A 17,139-nucleotide genomic window follows, 5' to 3' on the forward strand; every position below is an offset into this window, starting at 1 on the left:
CAGGAGGATTAAGAGTTCAAGCTACTCAGCATAACAGACCCTTTCTGGAAAATTGGGGAGGCGGACACCAAAAATTGAGTGAAGAATTTGTTACAAGAAAAGTGTAAAGTGTATGTTCAGAATAGAGTGTAATTTTTGTTTTTAAAGTATTCACAGAGAAAGGACTAGAAGTATATAATAATCTTGTGCACCAGACCGAAGGACTGTTTTCCATTTTCATATTTTAAATTATTTACAAAGTGTGTATTAGCATTACCATCTTCCTAACATGAAAAGTGCAATGATGGGGGCCAATAGAGTTCTCTGCCTTATCTGTTACTTCTTTGGACCTCAGCTTCTATAAAATGGAGCCTTTACCTACAAGATGCCCTTCTATTAGAAAAATTCAAGTCAACCCTATTGGGGATACCTAAGTTTAGTAAACTAGGGCCGGGCGGTGGTGGCCTATGCCTTTAATCCCAGCACTCAGAAGAAGGCAGAGGCAGGAGGATCTCAGTGAGTTTGAGGTCAGCCTGGTATACAGATCGAGTTCCAGGACAGAGGGACAGAGAGAAACTGGGTTTCTTCTCTGGAAAAAGCCCCTGCTACAAATTTTTCTTCAGTAGGCTCCTGAGGGGAAGGAGGAAGGGGACTTCCTCTTTGGCAAAGGAAGACTTCAAGGGCCTTAAGGGAAGATCTGCAGGAGAGGAAAATGTGGTAGAGGTATCTGAGGACTCACCTGATTGGTACCACCTGGAGATGCGGGAAGCTGGAAGTATGAAAAGTCTGGGAAAGTGCAGCCTCTACCTCGGATTGTCACAGCCTGAACCAAGCGCTTTCTAGGGTGTGGTGGGAATTCTGTGCCATCAGTAAGTATAGAATAGCAATCCCCCCCACCCGTCCAGGCCACAGTAGGGATTCAAAAATATTTCGCAAATGGGTGACTATATCACTGGCAAAACCTCAATTTGCTTACCTGTGTGATGACATATTTAGATGACAAGGTATCAGGAAGGTCGGCCACAGCACAGCTCTCACGCATGATGGAGCTAACTGTATTTGGCAGTTCGGCACAGGGAAGTTCTCAGGGACTAAGCCACTGCCCAAGGTCAAGGTTTCTAACTGGTACTGGGGTGCAAATCAAGTTTTTCACGTCCACCGCCTCTGAGAGTGGCCCCAAATCCCGATACTAAGACCCAAGTCCCAAGCGTTAGGTCGGGGCAGCAGATCGCACCTGGGGACGCCAGACCCGGGTCAGCTCCCCTCACCTTTCATCTATGGCTGCTCAAGGATGATGCGGGGGGTGGGGGGAGCTCCACAGTGCACTCAGGGCCACTGTTCTCACAGTGCGACTTAAGGTAGGGGAGGGTTTCTACAATCTGCAGGAAGCAGACGGTCCTGGTCAGCATTTATACTGCAGGAGAAAATCCGACCCTAAGGCCGCGCCCCAGCCACTACTGGGTGGGAGTCTGGGTGTCCCCGCCCTAGGCGTCAGGCCGCTCTTCCCTCCCCCCCATCCTGGGGTTGGGAATTGGAGCGGAAAAAGAGCGAGACGTGAGCAGTCTTAAAAGTGGGGTGGAGGTAACGAACGCAACCTTCTAGTTCATTTGAGGTACCCCTTCCTCTAGTGGAAAACGAGTAGGCTCCCTCTCCTTTTTGAGTCGACGGGGATAGGGGGGAGGGGACGCGGGGAGAATTTGTGTTCTAATTCCCACCCTCCGGGCTGGAAGCCTCAGGCCAGAGAGGGGAAGTGATTTCCTCAAGGTCACTCAGCATAACCACCCCTGCCACGCTCAAGATCAGGTGTTTGCCGCCCTCTCCCTCCTTCACACCCAGAACCCGGCCCCAGCGGCCGCACGCGACGAAACGCGCTGGGCCGGACCCCACAAGGAATTTGGGGATGAACAGAGAGCTCGGGACAGCCTGCAACCCCGCGTCAGGTCTTGAAACCGGGAGCACGGTAGCCCTGGCTGGGGATGCAACGCGCCGGGCACCTCAAGCTCCACCCAAACCCGCGCGGCTCCTTTAAGAAAAGTTCTCTTAAAGAGTTCATCAAAGTTTAAAAACTTGTCTTGGGAAAGGGAGGGGTGAGCGTGTTTGAGAGTCAAGTGCGGGAGAGAGAGGGAGAGGGGGGTCGACCTAGGAAGCGGAGTGGGGAAAACGCCCGAGCTGAGAAAGGCAGAGAGGCCGGAGCGCCGCGGCCGGGGCCGGAGCCGGGGCCGCGGCCGGGGCGAGCCCGCAGTGGGCTACGGGGATTGGCTGCGCGTTCCCCCGGAGACCGCGGGGCGGGGGAGGGGCGGGCCGGGCCCCAGCTGAGGCCGGTTCCGGCGCCCGCCCCCTCCCCGGCGCCCGCCCCCCGCCGCCGCGGGCGCACTCGCGGGCCGCAGTGAAAAGCCGGAGGCGGCGGCTGCTCGGGCTTCGCTCGCGTCCCCGGTGCCTCCCCTCCTTCGGCCGCCTCCCGCACCCGCCAAACTTAATGTGGCCCCCCTCCCTCTCTCCCTAGCTTGACGCGGCCGCCGCCCGTCAGCTCACGAACCCGCACTCCCCTCGGGGGCGCTCCAGTCGCCGCGCCCCTGCTCACCTCGGGGCCGGGCGTCCCGCTCCCGTCTCCGCGTACCCCCCTCACCATGAGCAACGTGAAGCCGGACGTCGAGCACTGCACCGGCGCGGGCACCGGCTCGGGCCCCGGCGGCCCGCTGGAGGAGGAGGTGGGTGTGCGGCCGCGGGTCTCGGCGCGCGTGAGGTGCACGCGGAGGTGGGCGCGGGAGAAGGGCACGCGGGGCCACCGCTCCCGGCGCCTTCCCGCCGCTGCCCTTCGCCCCGGGGAGGAGCAGCCCGTGTCCAGCTGGCGGGGGCGTGCGGCCTGGACTGGCCCGGCGGGGCCGGCATTGTCTCCCCGCCCTCCCGGGCTCGAGGAGGGCGCGCGTCGGCCGCCATCCGTGTGTCCCCTTGGTGGGCTTGCGGCGCCTCACGGGTCCCACGCCCGCAGCCCTCGTTCCTCACGCCGGCTCCGGCTCGAGCGCGCGCTTCGGCTGAGGAGCGCCCCTTGGGTGGCCTGGTCTCCCGCCCCGGCTGGAAGGAGCCGAGAGCGATTCTCGAGGTGGGCATGCGGGAAGCATGCTCACCCTCCAGCCTTTCCCACCCTGACCCCTCCCCATGACCTTGGAGGCCCGACCAGCTGCCCTGCGCCTTGGTTCTCCAGAGCTGTATGTAGTCTTAGTGGGCTGGCGGGCTTTCCTACCAGTCAGTCCCAGAATTCGGGCTTCCACAGAGATGAGCCGACAATTTAATGATAGTGAGAAAAGGGAGAACTTGGAAACACTAAGTAGTCTCTGTTCCCGCCCTTTGACCTAGTAGCCAAGCCAGGACCCCAAACCGTCCTGGGTGCGATCCTCCAAAGAGAGGTGACATCATCTTGTTCAACCACCCTGTACTGAAGAGGTTATGAGTCTGTGTCGAGGAACCACCAGCGCCTGTCGGTTTCATGGGCTGGTGAGGACGACACATATGTAGGGGATAACAACTTTCAAGGTACCAGCGAATGGGATCTAGGTAGGCAGGCAGGCGGCAGAATTAATTTGGCAAGGGGACAGGCTTCTGGGCTCCTAGGGAGCTCCTTTGACGTGTGCTGTGTCACTCCAGGGCTGAGAGACCCTTCCTGCCCCGCCCTGGCCTGCTCTTGCCCAGGAAACCAAGGGTCAGTTATCCAGCCCTAGCGCCCTTCCCTTTGGTCTGGGGTAGAAACCGCAGAGGCCCTGGTGTTTCTTGCCGGTTGTGCTGTGGGTTGCTACCGAATGGCCCAGTGTTGGGCAAGGCCAGCAGACCTGCTTCAGCCTCGGTGCACCAGTGACATGACATCTTTATAATCTGGGTTTGGATGCTGCTTTGGGGGCAAGGAGGCAGAGAATTATGTGCAACGATTCACTTCACTCAAACGATGGGAAGGGAGAGCCTGACATCTCTGCTAGTATCTCTGGAGTGGTGGCTGGTTTTGTTTTCTTGTTGGCTTTGTCTTCTGTGGACCTTAATGTCTGCAGGTCCCTTGCCTTGGGGTCCTTTACCACATCCTGATCTACCTGAACTTTAGACTCTCCCCCGAGAATTGGGGGGAGTGATGGTGTGGTGTTTGAGGATGTGTTTGTGATCTCATCTCCTGTGCTGAACCTGGGATTGAGGGCAATACCTCCTCAAGCTGCGCAAGGCTCGAATCTCCAAATTCTGCATCTGTTAAGAGGTTGGCCTTCAGAGGGGACTTCACACTTTTATTGAAAGGCTGACCAGATCCTTAGACCCACTGGTCTGGGTGAGAATAACCATGTGGACACACTGAGGAGTTGGAAAAAGTATGTGGACCTTGGCTACTTTTGTTTTTTGAGACAGGGTTTCTCTGTGTAGACCCTGATGTCCTGGAACTCTAGACCAGGCTAGTCCCGGACTCACAAAGATCCTCCTGCCTCTGTGTCCCGAGTGCTGGGATTGTGCCACCACCACCCAACAGTGTTTTGGCTAATTTAAACATTTCCTTTCTGGGAGAGAGCATAGGATATTAAAAAAAAAGTAGAGTCTCACCACTCTTCCTCCTATGGGCCTTGAGGTATGCTTATAGCCATGGTGGTTCAGAGTACTGAGTGGTACCAGCAGAGGGACATGGGTTTGAATTTAGTGTTTAGCAGACTTCTGGTGTTCAGCAGCTCCTCATTTTGGTAGCACACACACTACAGGGTATGAACAATACAGGGTAGATTAGCATGGCTCTGTTAAAGAAGTGAAATCTTATGAAGAATTTCATATTTAAAAAAAAAATAGAATTGGTGAAATGGCTCACTGGTAAAGGTGTTTGCTACCAAGCCTGATGACCTCCCTGATCCTTGGAATCCACATGGTGGAAAGAGGGAACGGATTCCTGGAAGTTGCCCTCTAGTCTCTACATGTGCACCCTGGCAGTCATTCTCCACCACCACATGAAAACAAATTAAGATATAATTGAAAGTTTTTAAATAGAAAACTGAAGGCTGGTAATGTTCTGGTGTCCAGTGTCTGTTCTGGTCTTACCTCAGCATTCTGACCGGTAGCCCAGGAACTCTTCGGCTCCAACTCCTTTTGGTTGGTGGGGGTGGGGGAACTAGTCTCCTTTACTTTAGATGGTCCCAGGCAGTCAGTTTTACAATCCCTAAGAGTCTTCTTCCAGATAATCCTGTTAACATTGGTGAGTTACAGCTGTGGCTGAAACGGACTCTTCTCAATCATCTATTGATTAGCCTAGAGAAGTAAAAACTACTGTCCACTTTTAACACCTCACTTCCTAAGGGTACCAGGTTGCAGGAGAATGATGTTTTCTCAGTTCTAGGAGGAATCTCTTACTTTGAACTGCCTCGTAAGTCAGGTTTCTCTGCTTGCTTTCTGCTCTACCCAAGGGACTTCATCCATATTGTGAACATCAGATTCCTTCTCTGGGATACAGATGAAAGTTTGTAAGTGGGGGTTCGGGGGGGGGGGGGGGGGGGGGGGGGGGGGGGGGTGTGTGTGTGTGTGTGTGTGTGTGTGTGACCGTGGTGACACCAGAAAGTTGGAGGTGAGTTCTCCCTGAGATGAGAGTGAGTGGAGTAGGAGGTTGTTAGTGAGTACAAAGGGAAAGGGTGACTCCTAAGACAGAGACAGGAGAATCCTACATTCAAGGCTAGCTTGGCTATATAACGAGGTCCTATTTCAAGAGCAAAACAAGGGAGCAGGGTTGTGTGGATATAGGTTTTTTTTGTGTGTGTGGAGAAATTATGAAAAGCCTGAAAGCATGTGAAGGAGGAAACTGCCATTTTCTTGCATTTGAGATGTGTTAAAAGATTTGATACCAGCCAAGAGGTGGTGGTGTACGCCTGTAATCCCAGCACTCGGGAGGAGAGGCAGGGGAGAGACAGGTGGATCTCCATGAGTTCGAAACCAGCCTGGTCTACAAGGGCTAGTTCCAGGACAGCCTCCAAAGCCACAAAGAAACCCTGTTTTGAAAAACCAAAAAAGCTTTGATATCTTTTGAAGGCTAAAGAGGACAGTGGGGAATTAAGGGGAGAGACTGAAGTTCCTGTTTGGTCCAGGTGGGTCCTGATGGAGCACCAGATGATGTCACATAGACCCTGAAAATCCTGCTTAGATTCTCTTGGATAATCCTAGTGATTGTCCTTGATGGCTAGGTATTAGTATTAGTGTCTCTGGAGAGCAGTGTGTGTGTGGTGTTTATATATTGGGAAGGTCTTGCTACATTACCCAGGCTGGCTTAGAATGCTAGGCTAACCTGAAACTATGTAGCTTTAGTCATCATGACCTCAAATTCTTGATCCTCCTGCCTCAGCCTTCTAAATACTGGGATTACAGAAATGTGCTACTACACTCAATGCTACTTAAAACTATTTTATTGCAGTATGATTGACACTGATAAAGCTACATTTATCCAACATGTAATTTGATGAGTTTGGAGACCTGACTGTAGTTACCTTTTGTATTTGTTTTGTTTTAGGTCCTAAGCAAGTGGTTTGGCACTGAGCTACATCCCAGCCCCTACAGTAATTTTGTTTTTAATAGTTCAGGTTGGCCTGGAACTTGGCCTGCCTCTGTATCCAGGTGCTGGGATTAACCTACAGTACTTTTTAATTAGGAAGCATCCTTAGGCCATTGAAGTATAGTATTTGGATTCCTAAGTTTTTGTTTGTAAAACTGGGTCTCACTATGTAACCCTGGATGACCTAAAACTAACGGATAACCTCCTGCTTCTGCTTCCCCAGTGCTGGGATTAAAGGCATGTGCCATCACTCCCAGTTTGTAAAAAAGTTTTATCTTAACCTAATTGTAGATTGAAGAATGTCAGGAGTTAGTGGTAGCCAAGGTATCTACAGTGGAACCTATGGTTGCTACCCCCTTTTTCTCATAGTGGCTGGGGTAAGAGGATGTGTCCTCAGAGGATGTCAGGAATAGGCCCCTGGCACCTCTCAGAACTTAGAGCTTATTAATCTTCCTCTCTGAGGTATGGGTAAGTAGGACGGTGTTAGGCCTGCAGGGATGGACAGGTCCAGGTTAGTCTAAATCACCAGTTCTCAAATGGTGTGCCACAGCCCCTTTGGAATTACATATCAGATATTTACATTGTGATTCATAACAGCAAAATTACAGTTATGAAGTAGCAATGGAAATAATTTTATAGTTGGGGGTCACCACAGCATGAGGAACTGAACTGTACTAAAGGGTCCCAGCATTAGGAAGGTTAGGAATAATTGGTCTAAATGAATGTGAAGAAGTCCAGGGTGTGGCTTGGTCACCTTCCTCCCCTCCCCAGTTTACTTCATATATATATATATATATATATATTGTGTATGTCTGTGTGAGTCATTGTATGTGAGTACAGCATCCATGTAAGCCAGGAGCGGGCATCCAATCCTCTGGACTGGAATTACAGGTGGCTTCAGGGAATTGAACTTAGGTACCTTGCAAGCGCAGACTCTTAACTGCTGAATCATCTCCTCAGCACCCATCTCCCTTTTTCTTTTATCTGACATCAGAAACATTTGAAAGATGAATGGGATGGGTCATACATGTAATTCTAGCTCTTAAGTAAAGACAGGCTGGGTGGTGATGGCACATACCTTTAATCCCTGCATTCAGGAGGCAGAGGCAGGTGGATCTCTGAGTTCCAGGCCAGCCTGGTCTACAGGACAGCCAGGACTGTTTCACAGAGAAATCCTGTCTCAAAGTAGAGAAAGGAAGACAGTCAAGTTCAAGGCCAGCCTGAGCTACATAAGGATCTCTTAATGGAAGAACTACAGAGCAAGGGCCTGCCTGAATATACACACCAAAACCAAACAAATAAAGCTAGATGTGGTGTTGAATGCTTCAAATCCCAGCATTTGGAAAGAGGCAGAAGAGATGGGAGTTCAAGGTCATTCGATATATTGTAAGTTGGTGTCCTGGTCAGTGTTCTTTTGTTGTGAAGAGACACCATGACCAAGGCAACTCACTAAGAAAAAGAAGAAGAAAAAGAAAAGAGAAAGCATTTAATGGGGTTGGGCTCCTCACAGTTTTGAAGGTTTAGTCCATTACTATCATAGTGGGAAGCTGGCAGCAGGCATGGTGCTGGAGAAATATTTGAGAGCTATATATACCCTGATCTGAAGGCACACTCATGCATGCACACAGGCATCTGCATGGTTTGGCATGGGCTTGCCCACCCCCAATGACACAATTCCAACAACAAGGCTACACCTCCTAATCCTTTCAAATAGGACACTCCCTGGTGACTAAGCATTCAAATATGTGAGCCTTATGGGGACCATTCTTACTCAAAGCACCACAATTGGATTACCCTGGGCTACTGGAGACCCTTGCTTACCCACAAAGGGACAGGCATGGTGGTCCACATCTTTAATCCCAGCACTTGGGAGGAAGAGGCAGGAAGATAGCTTGTTTTATATAGCTAGTTCCAGGCCAACCTGGGCTACACAGAGAAAAAAGAAGAAGAAAAATCACAAAACAGCCCCTTCCCCCAACAGCAGCAACACACATTTCAAAGACCCTGGGACATCTTGGTGTTTGTTGGCAAGATTTTCAGTATGACAGAAGGAAATTTTTTTTTTTTTTTGTTTTCTCTGTATTGCTTTAGAACTCACTCTGTAGACCAGGCTGTCCTTGAACTCAGAGATCTGCCTGCCTCTGTGTGCTACCAATGCCCAGTTTGAAGGAGGTCTTCTATACTTCTAGGCATTTACCTAGACATGGCCCAGGCAAATGGACCCAGGAGGAGTCCGTGAGGAGATCAAGTCTCCTCCCTTTAGAGGCTGTGGATGTGTCTGTTTTCTCTGCTCAGAGAGGCTAGATTGGTAAGAGTAAGCCTGTCTATAGTGTGTGCCCCTGGCTTTGTGCTGAGTATTCCTCCATCTTAAGTCCTGCTTTCACAGAAGCACTTCACATTAACACTTTTATAAAAGAGGAAACAGAGATGAGAGGTTTGCTTTTATGGGGCTGTTAGGTGGTGAGTTCTAGAGTTAGTGCTTAGTCACATATTGTACTTTTTCTGTTTTACGTTGTGGCTGGTGAAGTGGAGTGGGGAGGAGCAGAAAAGATGTTTGTAATCAGTTACTGTTTTTCCTGGTGCTGATGATCAAACCCAGGGCTTTGTACTTGCCAATCAAATATTCTGTCTGAGCATCTATCCTTGCAGCAGCACCCCCCCCCAAAAAAAAAATGGAAAAGTTTTTTGTTTTGAGATAGGATCTTTGCCTTAGTATTAGAACTTACAGAGTATACCTGGTTGGCCTCAAACTCACAGAATCTGCTTGTTGCCAATCAAATATTCTGTCTGAGCATCTATCCTTGCAGCAGCACCCCCCCCCCAAAAAAAAAATGGAAAAGTTTTTTGTTTTGAGATAGGATCTTTTCCTTAGTATTAGAACTTACTGAGTAGACCTGGTTGGCCTCAAACTCACAGAATCTGCTTGCCTCTGGAGTACTGGGATTAAATTGTCACCTTGCCCTGCTGCAATCACAAATTTTGAGGGTTGTGCTCTGGATTATTTCTATGTCCAAGAAGTAAAGGAAACTAGTGGATGAATCCAGGTTGTGTGTTTTTGTGTTGGTGGCAACCTAAGACCTGGCAGAAGAAGGTGAGGCAGCAGCTCCAGCCGAAAGATTTTTTTTTTTATGATATGTGTTTAGAATCGCCATCGTTTGGGAATAATGAAAGTTACTCAGTTATATTTTAAATTCTCTACAGGACTCATAACTCTTAATCATGTATACATGGGGCTGATTGCTTTCATATCCTATTGCCACAGACCACTATGAGCATCTCAATTAAATGAATGCTCTGGCTCTCAAGTGACTACTGCCATCTTGGAGATAAGCTTTTGGGTCTCCTTATGTTCTTTCCTATGCGTGCAGCTTGGCCGGCTTGCTACTTAGAGAGTCAGCTTTTAAACCCCATTGAATGTTTGAAAACGCTGGCATCCACCACATTCTCTGGTCTGCTGTTGCTAATTTCCACAAGTAGGGCAGCAGCCTGGGCTGAAGGTGCTGTCTTTTGCTTTAGACCACGCATCCCACTGGGTCCTGGACATAGGAGGGTGGAGATGGCAGACCCTGACTCAAAGCTATCCAGGAACTGAGTTAAATTGGTGTGTGGTGGCATAGCCTGCCTGGCAGTTGCTTGCTTCTGTTCTGCTATTGGTCATAGGCAGTAACCATATTGAGCTCCATGTCAGCTCTCCATGATCTGACTGACGATGGCCACCCTTTGCCATATGGAAGCTTAGTCACCAGGGAGTGGGCACTCTTTGATAGGATTAGAAGGATTAGGAGATGGCTTTATTAGAGGAAGTGTGTCACTAGGGGTGGGCTTTGAGGCTTTCAAAAGCCCACATCCGGCCCAGTGTTTGTCTCTTTCTCTCTGTTGATCTGTGGATCAGGCTACTGCTCCAGTGCCATGTGTGTTGCCGTGTGCCCACCGTGATGATAGTGAACTAAATCTCTCAAACTGTAAGCAAGTCCCAGTCAAATGTTTTCTTTTATACAGTTGCCTTGGTCATGGTCTCTTCACAGCAATAGAACAGTGACTAAGCCACTAGGCATACAGGCAAGTGATAGATCATGATTACACAGCAGCAGGTACAATGGGCCAGTAGGTATACTTGTGAGACTTCCTTTAATGCCTTGACTCTGGGTGTGGCCTCGGGAAAATCAGGACCCCCATAACATTTATCTCCAGTATCCTGCTGTAGCACCAGCTCTGCACAGTATGGCACTTCATGTCAGCTCTAGTTTTCTAAATGAGACATAGGTCAATGCACATGACAGGCTTTGACTGTGTTCATAAAACATGAAGCCTTCTCTCCTGAGGCTAGGAATAGCTTAGAGGATGAGGTCTGAAGCCTTGGTACTTTATACATGACCGGCTGTGTTTCTCCCCTTAGATAACTTGCTATCACCCTAGCTTGATTGTTCTCAGTCTCTGCTCTTCCCACTCCTATACATCGTCAATACTCTAGGGTATGTCTTACAGACTAGAGAAGAGCCCCAAATTTTCCAAGCAACTTGGACTTTACCCCCAAATTTAGGCCACATTCCATCTAATCCTGGAGCTGGTTTGTATGTAAAATGGGACCAATACATGTTTCATCTGCTATATCAATAGGAGTGTCAAGCTTACAAGCCAGTATAACTGCAGAATGTGGCTCAGAACACATCCTCACAGTCAGCCTCTGAGGCTATGTAACTGGGGCTGAAGTTTGCTGGGCAGACACTGGGGCTTAGGACTTTCCACTAGGCCTGGATTAGTGATAGCGATTGGAAGCTGTGGGATAAGCTGTCATTTGGGCAGGAGCTGCCTGGAAAAGATCTGGTTGGTAATTGGGGTGCCACTGAGCCACCCCAGAGCTCATAGGAAGTGTGTCCTCAGAGCACTGTTCTCCAGGGAGCCTGTGTGTCTAGGTTCACAGCCACTGCCCACCACTGCATGTTGCATGCTTTTTCCCCATCCTCTCAGTGCCTTATAAGTCCTCGGTCTGAGGGCCATGTTACTACATTCCATCCACCCCGCGTCAAGTAGCTCCACTGAGGGCCTTCTTTCCTTGGGAGGGGTGAGAGTAACCTGCTGTGCCAAACCCAAGCCTAGGACCCCAGCAGAACCCCACTCCCTGCAGCACACCAAAGGAAAAACAAAGCTGGCCACTGAGGTCAGGGTGTGGCCCAGCAGCGACACTCCCCACCCCCCACCCCTGGATCAGAGCCCAGTGGGACCCACCACCTGGCTTTTGCCTTATTTTCTGTCCCTTTGCTTTCTTGTGGGTAGAAGGAAGCCTTTAGGAGGCCTTTAGGAGGAGGGATAAAGGTAATGCTTGCATTTTACCCTGAGTTAGTGTGTGTTTTGAGACAGAGTCTCTATGTAACCCTGGCTGTCCTGGAGCTCACTCTCTGGACCAGGCTGGCTTCAAACTCATAGCAAATCACCTGCCTTTGCCTCCAAGTACTGTGATTAAAGGTGTGTGCCACTCAACCCTTACCCTGAGTCTTAATCACCTTCTCCTCTCCCTCCCTTTATAAAAGGAGTCAGCAAGTGGTTCTTTCTTTACTGCTGTCCTTACTGCTCTCTGTGCAGTGCATAAACAGAGTCTTGTAGTATGAGTTCAGTCTACCTAGGTGCTTTGTGTCCTAGGTATTTTGAGAGGTTGAGAGGGAGAATCATTTAGGTGGCTGAGTTCAGGGCCTGTCTGTGACAAATGGTGTCAGGCCATCTAGAAAGGAAAAAAGAAAGTTAAACTTTGGGCTTTTAGAATGTTGGGATTGTGAGGGAACTGTTGTTTATAGCTGAGAGAGGAGGGAAGGCCTGCAGCCACTTGTCCTAGTTGGTGACAGGGCCTGGGACTTCACCCTAGGCCTCTTGATAATTCTTAGGGCTTTTCTTGCATTTCTGAGTCTGGTTGGCAGTTACCTTCTGTCAGGAGGTGAAGCCCAAGTCCAGTGTCTTGATTTTTTTTTTTTTTTTCCTAGGTGGAGTCTCTCCTGCGGTGATCACCCTTCATATTTGGGTATCATGATGGCATCTTTTTAAGTTGTTGAGTGTTTTTGTTTCAGGAAAACTTGCTATATATGTAGCCTATAGCCCCAGTGGTCTGAGGGGTGTCTACACTTGTTTTAGCAATCCACCCCATCCTAGCACCCAATGCTGCTGACATACAGAGGATGGAGTGGCAGTTTGTTAGTTTTACCTTCCATCCATCCATCCATCCATCCATCCATCCATCCATCCATCCATCCAGGGTTTGACTATGTAGCTCTGGCTGCCTTGGAACTTGCTATGTAGACCATGCTGGCTTGAAACTCAAAGAAATCAACCTGCCTCTACCTCTCTGCCTCTCCAGTGCTGGGATCAAAGATGTGTGTCTTCAGAGTGTTGGTATTACACTGTCTTAGAATTCCCAGGTTGGTTTCAGATTCTCATGACAATCCTCCTACCTCAGCCTCCAGAATGTGGATATTTCAGGTGTGAGCTACCATGGCTGGCTGACTCCTTCCACCTCTTTAAAACCAGCTGTGCTTAGGACTAGCCACAGTACCAAACTGCCCTCCCGCAGTGTTCTGCAAGGTACTGTTCTTCTCTTGTTTTGGTCAGAAGTTGAGAGCTACTTGTCCCTGGGTGCCTCAGGCTGCTTCCCACTGGGGTCTAAGCAGACTGGCATAATAAGATCAAGATCTGGAAATGGGCATGGATTCATGAGCCAAGCACCCAGGGACCTTAAAGTTACTTTTCACATGTGCAGTGACTGCTAGTAGCTCACTGGACCCCTAGGTCCTGGTTTTCTCATCTAAAAATATAGTATCTTCCAGCTCAAATATTCTTTATTTAGGTTACTGCTGAGGGCTAAGAGTGGGGGAAGGATGTGGGAAGGGCTTACAAGAGTCTTGTTTTTCCCAGTTTGGATTTCCCTCCTCTCCCCTCCCCCTTCTAAGTAGTGTTTTCCATCCAGATGACACAGGGAGCCTTAGCTCCAGCCGTGAGTAGGCGGAACTTGAGCAAGTAGTTACTTGAGCATTGATGGAATGGATGGTTTAGCAGCCTTTCCTTTCCGGTTTGACTTTTAACTTTTAGAGATGCTAAAAACTTTTTTGGGGATAGCTCAGTGTGGGACCACTTGGCTGGAGTGCACAAAGCCTTGGGTTCATCCCTATTACTGCAGATAGACTAAACCAAACAAAAACCAAGGAAAGATTTACAGAATTTTCTTTTACCCTTTAAAAAATTATCTTTTAGTTTTTACTGTGTGTGTGTGTGTGTGTGTGTGTGTGTGTGTGTGTATGTGTATGTGTATGGTCACACCATAGGAAGCAATCAGGACTTCTGGGAGTCACTTTCCTTTGTTGAGACAGGATTTGATTTTTCTTATTTCTGTGTCACTATATACTTAGCCTAGCTATCCCACAAGCTTCAGGGCATCTCCTTACAGTTTGCTGTGGTAGTTTTGGGATTAGTTATACACACCACTGGGTCTAAGGATTGAATTTAGATTATGAGGTATATGCCCTAACACTTAACTACTGAGCTATCTTTCAAACCCTCTTTTCTTTCTCCTTTTGGTTTCTTTCTGGTCTCTGTATAGTCCTGGCTGTCCTGGGTTTGTTCTCTATGTAGACCAGAGTGGCCTCGAACTCACAGAAATCCTCTTGCCTCTGCATCTCAAGTGCTCAGATTGCTGGTGTGGTGGCATATACATGCTAGTCTCTTTTATTTCTTAACTTTTGTTTTTTGAGAGAGGGTTTCTCTGTATAACAGCTTTGGCTGTCCTGGAACTCACTCTGTAGACCATTCAGGCCCTCACAGACATCTGCCTGTCTCTGCTTCCCAAGTGCTGGGACTAAAGGTGTGCACTACCATGCCCAGTTTATTTCTTGACTTTTTGGAGTCAGTGTGTGGTTCAGGCTTACTTGGGTGCACACAACCTTCTCAATTTAGCCTTTTGTATACCCCCACACCCAGCTCAAGATGCAATCATTAGAAATCACTTTTAATTGATATATCTGTAATTTCATTACTCAGGAGATGGAAGATCAGGAGTTCAAAGTAATCCTTGTCTACATAACAAGTTTGAGACCAGCCTGGGCTATGTGAGAATTATATAAAATTATACATATATACATGGGGGGTGTTTCTACACAGTGTGTGTATGTAAATTTTATCTCTTTTGTAGGCTATTTTTTATTGCCAAAAGTCAAAAGTGTGTGTGTGTCTTCTTCCTGAGATCTAATCCTGGTGGCAAGGATTTATGCAGGGCAGACTGCTGCCTAGTGGGTTGGTGGGGTTTCTGAGTTGCAGGCTAGCCCTGGTGTTCTTCAGCAACATTTTTAGAAAATAAAACTTAATCTTCTACATATCCACCCCTTGAGTCCAAGGTCCTGTCTTCTCTTCTGTAAAGCTGGGGGTTTGAAGAAGGCTGAGGTTGTCCTTCAGAGTTAAAGAGTAAGAGGATTTAATGGTTGTGGGTGTCACATTGTTTTTGAAAGCAGTGTTTGCTCTTTCCATCGATAATAAAATCTGGCATTTATGGAGCCCATCCTCTTAGCCACAGTAATTGAACAGTGCATGTTTAATGCTTGGTGTGAAGGAGGGCTTTGTGGCGTATAAAAACTTGTGTAGAAAAGAAGTTGAGCATACAGGTGGGAGGTGGGTGCAGAATATCAGAGTTCAAGGTCATTTTCAACTACTTAGGAAGTCCATGAGACCCCATCACAGAAAAGAAAAAGAAAAATAGGGTTGGAGAAATAGGAAACCTCAGTGTCAGCTCTATCTATCCTTTTTACTGAAGAGGACACAGACCTAGTGAGCAGTTGGGTTCCTATCATATTTCTGAGTGTAGAGGACCTTTTTCCATCTCCCCTTTTAGGCCCCTGTGAGAGTTCTTAAGAGGAGGGAGGGCTGAGCAGCTGCTGTTTGATTTCTGATCTTCAGGCTGCCTTCATTGTTCATGGCTGATAGAAAAAGCCATGCCTTGCCTGGAAGCTGGTTTTGTGTTAGGCAGGTCCTGTGTGTGTGTGTGTGTGTATGGTCGGTCACTATTACTTTGTTATTGAAAGCTTTTTTTTTTTTTTTTTTTTTTTAGCTTTAATTTATAGCTGGGCGGTGGTGTCGAATGCCTTTAATCCCACCCAGCACTTGGGAGGCAGAGGTAGGTGGATCTCTGTGAGTTCAAGGCCAGCCTGGTCTACAGAGCTAGTTACAGGACAGCTAGCGCTACTACACACAGAGAAACCCTATCTCAGGTTTATTATGTATATCTACAGTGTTCTGCCTGCCTATGTTCTTGAAGGCCAGAAGATGGCACCAGATCTCATTACAGGTTGTTGTAAGCAATCCTGTGGTTACTGGGAATTGAACTTAGGACCTTTGGAAAAGCAGTCTTTCTTTGGGCAGGAATGAAGTTCTGGAGGGTGCTGGTACTTTCCCTTAGACAGTTCTGGACTTGGCTGGGACCTCCAGCAAGGCTGCATGGCCCTGTCTGTAGTGTTGTGTGTGGGAATACCACCCTGAGCAGTTTCTACTAGGACAGTTGTTTCTCTGTATGCACCATCTAAGGGGTCTCCATCCAATACTCTTATAGTCACCCATTGCTGCAGACTTACATTTTAGCTATGCTGAGGATATGAACATGGGTCTACCTGTGTGCTTACTTGCCCTGAAAGTGCCATTCTATTTGTTTGTTTTTGAGGCAGGGTTTCTCTGTAGCTGTTGTTGCCTGGAACTGACTCTGTAGACCAGGTGGGCCAACTCACAGAGATCTGTCTACCTCTGCCTTCCGAGTGTTGGGATTAAAAGGTGCCATTCTAAAAGCAATGTAGTCCTTTACCTTTCGGAACAGAAAGGAGACAGTCCCCTGGGTTGTGTTGCTGCTTCTGCAGAAGAGATGTGTGGGAAACAGTCCCAAGAAAACAAGTGAGGTACCTTCTGCCTTCCTAGGGATGATGTGGACCACCCTTAATGCTTTCTTCAAATAATTTGAAGGGGTGCATGTGTGTGTCTATTCACTTGTTATAAGACTACAGGCCTTAAGTTCTTTGGTTGATCTGTTTTGTTGTAGTATCAACTGTTAGTACAGAACCCTGATCTGCAGCTGACCTCTCCTGATGGCCCAGTTACCATACCCTGAGTCTGGCACCAGAGAGTGCTATAGGAGGGGTAGGCCTCATGGTAGCCTGGGATGCAAGAGTGGTTGGATTAGGCTGTGTGTACAAACTGCCATCACCAGCTCTTGCCACGCTCATTTCCCTCTCATCTGTTAAATGAGGGTTTTGTTTTCTTTTGAGATAGGGTTTCATTTGTGTCCCTGGCTGTCCTGAAACTCACTCTGTAGACCAGACCTCAAATTCACAGAGAGCTGTCTGCTTCTGCCTCCCAAGCACTGGGATTAAAGGCGTGTGCCGCATCACCTGGGTGTTTTTTTGTTTTGTTTTGTTTTATTTGAGGGAGTTGGCTCCTTGGTGATTTAAACCTGGAGTAATTATTCCCTCCTCTGGAGAAGATAGAGAGATTAAAGATTCTAGTGACTGCCTAAGGTCCTCTACCCACATTGACAGCTCTAGACTGACCTGAACCTGATCTAGCCTTACTAGACAACCTTTATAAACTGATGGCTCTTGGTA

At 48.3% G+C, this 17,139-nt stretch overlaps 1 protein-coding gene across 1 annotated transcript in view; it reads left to right on the forward strand.

Moving 5' to 3' along the window:
- The first annotated feature begins 2,530 nt into the window (after window positions 1-2,530).
- The window catches only part of Rbpms2 (RNA binding protein, mRNA processing factor 2), a 30,275-nt gene continuing 15,666 nt past the window's right edge, over window positions 2,531-17,139 (forward strand). Inside the window, exon 1 of the mRNA XM_051197789.1 lies at window positions 2,531-2,687. Within this exon, the coding sequence (XP_051053746.1) occupies window positions 2,607-2,687 (81 nt within the window). The 5' untranslated portion in view covers window positions 2,531-2,606. The remainder of the gene's footprint in view (window positions 2,688-17,139) is intronic.

This window comes from Phodopus roborovskii, unplaced genomic scaffold, assembly GCF_943737965.1.
Source record: "Phodopus roborovskii unplaced genomic scaffold, PHOROB, whole genome shotgun sequence".
Classification (NCBI taxonomy): domain Eukaryota; kingdom Metazoa; phylum Chordata; class Mammalia; order Rodentia; family Cricetidae; genus Phodopus; species Phodopus roborovskii.